We start from the raw sequence: 3,312 nt of genomic DNA, 5'->3' as shown, positions 1-3,312 counted from the left end.
GAATGTCGTCTTCGGTGAAGTGCCTGTTCATATCCTGTGCCCATTTTTCTATTGGATTATTTACCTTTATCTTGTTGTGGTGCTCAAGTATTTTGTTTGTTCTTTAGGTTTGCTGTAATGGCACAAGGGTATTTGTACAAAAGGAAATCCTTGATAAATTTACAGAAGAAGTGGTGAAGCTCACCCAAAAGATAAAAATTGGAGATCCCCTTCTGGAGGATACAAGGATGGGTCCCCTCATTAACCAGCCACATCTGGAGCGAGTCCTTGAGTTTGTTAAACTGGCAAGGGAGCAGGTGAGAAATAATGTGTGAGTGAGCAGCAGGAACATGGTTTATTTTACTCCTCAGTTACCGGTACCTTCCGTTTCATAAGCTAACACCCGTTTGGTTCTTAGTACCCCATGAAGTGTTCTGCTTTGAACTTGCAAAGAGGTGTCTAAGTAGTATCTGTTCACGGTAACGTAACATTTAAGAATGCTTATTGGGGTTGTATAGTTTACAAAATGTGCATTATTTTATCTTTTTTTTTTTGATAGGGTGCGAGAGTTTTATGTGGTGGAGATTTATATGTGCCTGAAGATCCCAAGTTAAAGGATGGATATTACATGACACCTTGTGTATTAAGTATGTTGTCTTCTTTCAAGTGGTTTGAATTCAGTAGTGAATGTCAAAGGATGTATCAAACATGCATGAGGTGCTTTACAGCTTGTCCCATTACCTGAGTTTAAGAAGCAGGGGTACTCCATTACCTTTGGAAACTCTCATGTACTGCTCCTCTAGGATGGCTGTGGTGTTAGTTTGAGTTAACTACTCAGGAATCTATGAGCTCAAAACGCTTTTAAGTGAACTTTTTAAAAGTAATGAATTTTATTTCTCTTGAAAGTAGGTGAAGAATGTTTAGTTAGAATTAAATTTTTATAAATGAATAAAACCAGTTTGCCACATAATACATTAATATTTTAAAAGATAATATTATAGTATATATCACTTTTTCAACCTTAAAAGTTGGAGCAGTAAGTAAACAGTCTTCCCACTCTATTCAGACCCTTCATTTCTCTTCTGCCTCCTAAATACACTGTCCAAATATTTTAATAATTTTCAAGCTTTTTTCTTGTCATTTTACAATATATATTTGTAATCCTTATAATATGTTGTTGTTATGTGCCGTTGAGTCGTTTGCGACTCATAGCGACCCTATGTACAACATCCCTAAACCGTGCTCTATCTTGTGCCAATCTCATTGCCTCTGACACACCCATCCCGAGTACCCCAGTCACTGAATCAATCCACCTCATAGAGGGTCTTCCCCTCCTGCGCTGTCCCTCTACTCTACCCAGCATGATGTCCCTCTCTAAAGACCTGTCTCTCCTTACAACATGTCCAAAGTATGTCAGACGAAGCCCCAGAATCCTTGCCTCCAAGGAGCAGCCTGGTTTAATCCTCTCTAGGATGAATCTGTTTGTTTTCTTGGCAGTCCATGGTACATTCAATACTCTTCTCCAGCACCACAGCTCAAAGGGGTCAGTTCTCCTTCTATCCTCCCTAGTCACTGTCTAACTCTCTGATGCATAACAAGTGATTGCAAAAACCATGGCCTTTATCAGGTGGACCTTAGTCTCCAGAGAGACACTGTTGCTCTTGAGTATTTTGCCCTTATAATATAGGGGTTTTTTTCAGGCTTTAACAATTGTATATGGGTTCATACTGTATAGAGTTTGAGTTTTATCCTGTAGATAAACTGGCTTTTGTCCCTAAGGTTGATAGTGATGCCAGTTCTGCGGCCATCAGACCTGTTTTGTTTTTGGTCAAATATTCTTCTGAGTGGTATAATACTGGTCTGTCCATTTGCTGTACAGAGGTAACTCATGGTTGCTGTGATGCTGAACACTGTGACACAGGTGTGTCAAATGCGATGATGGTTACCCATGGTGGACAGTGTTTGGTGGAGCTTCCTGATTAAAACAGGCTTGGAAGCAGGAGTGGCATCCACTTCTGAAATTGCTTGCCTCCGGAAACTCTATGAACTTGGAGGAAGAAAGTTATATCAGTGTTCAGGTCTTTCGTTCCTAGGATTGTTACGAGTTTTCTACAGTTCGACAGCACTTAATAACAACAATCCAAGCCATAGTATTTTCAGTTTCTTCCTAAGCACCTGAAAGTTGACAATGAATAAGGAAAAACAGTTGATAGCTTTGAATTGCGTTGTTGCTGAAGAGTATTGACTATATTGTGAACTAGCAAAAGAACAACAACAAAAAAAACCCATCTGTCTTTAAGGAAGTACAACCAAAATGTTCATTGAAGACATGGGTCTTCAACTACATCTCACTTACTTTGGGCATATTTGCAGGAGGAATCAGTCTTTGGAGAGAGACATAATGCTGGGAAAGGTAGACAGTCTGTGAAAGAAAGCCCTCACCAAGATGAATTAACATGGTGACTGCAGCAGTAGGTTTGAGCATGACAGAGATCCTGAGGATGGCAAGGGTCACATCTGCTGCTCATGGATTGCTAACAGTGACAACAGTGGTTCTGGCTTGATGGCAGGAAATTGAGGTTTTTTTGGTTGAGTGTCTCTGACATTATTATTGAGTGCTTCTCAAAGCCTGCTGTGTGGTTCACTTTCTCAGCATCACTTGGAAAACTTGTTAAAAAAGGTAGATGCATGCTTACTGTCCCAGACCCCTCTACATACCCCTTGGGGTGGGTCCCAGGCATCTGCGTTTGAATAATTTCCCATTTCATGTTTATTTCATTTTGAAATTTGAAGAAGATTCTAGATCCTGAAGATGTTTACTTAAAATTATAGTAAATGTTGTGTTAGAAAACTTTGCTTTTCTGATATATCATACGCTATTATATACCCTTGTGTTTTGACTTTCCAAAATGAACTTGCTGTGAACAGAATTTACTGAAAATGTACTTCTCCTTTTGAGAATCACTTTGGTTCGATAGTGGACTTACTTAGATATGGATATTTAAAAGTGCTGAATGTGAATGGAATAATTTTAGAGAATTAGTAATTTATAAGAATTCAGTTACTTTTTATATAGATATCTATGTATCTAATATAGATGTCTGTATAGCTAATACTTGCTTTATACTTTTTTCACACATTTTCCAAATTGTCTTTATGACTCTGCAGCATAATTATGTATAGATCTATGGGAAAAAGATGAGCAGTTTCCTCCTGTACAATTTACTGCCTGTGAAAACCTGCTTGAGGGTCAGTCACGAGTTGGTTCCAACTTGATGGTACACTGCAACATATATATCTATATCTCTCTCTATCTATCTAACATATATATAT

General features: G+C 38.5%; 1 protein-coding gene across 1 annotated transcript in view; it reads left to right on the top strand.

The window, feature by feature from the left end:
• Nucleotides 1–3,312, top strand: part of ALDH9A1 (aldehyde dehydrogenase 9 family, member A1) — a 59,856-nt gene that overhangs the window by 46,012 nt on the left and 10,532 nt on the right. The window contains exons 7-8 of the mRNA XM_006887378.1: nucleotides 108–296; nucleotides 539–626. Of these exons, the coding sequence (XP_006887440.1) occupies nucleotides 108–296; nucleotides 539–626 (277 nt within the window). The remainder of the gene's footprint in view (nucleotides 1–107; nucleotides 297–538; nucleotides 627–3,312) is intronic.

This window comes from Elephantulus edwardii, unplaced genomic scaffold, assembly GCF_000299155.1.
Source record: "Elephantulus edwardii isolate Elephantulus edwardi_28Jun2011 unplaced genomic scaffold, EleEdw1.0 scaffold00057, whole genome shotgun sequence".
NCBI classification, from domain to species: domain Eukaryota; kingdom Metazoa; phylum Chordata; class Mammalia; order Macroscelidea; family Macroscelididae; genus Elephantulus; species Elephantulus edwardii.
This window is presented reverse-complemented; position numbering and strand designations above follow the sequence as displayed.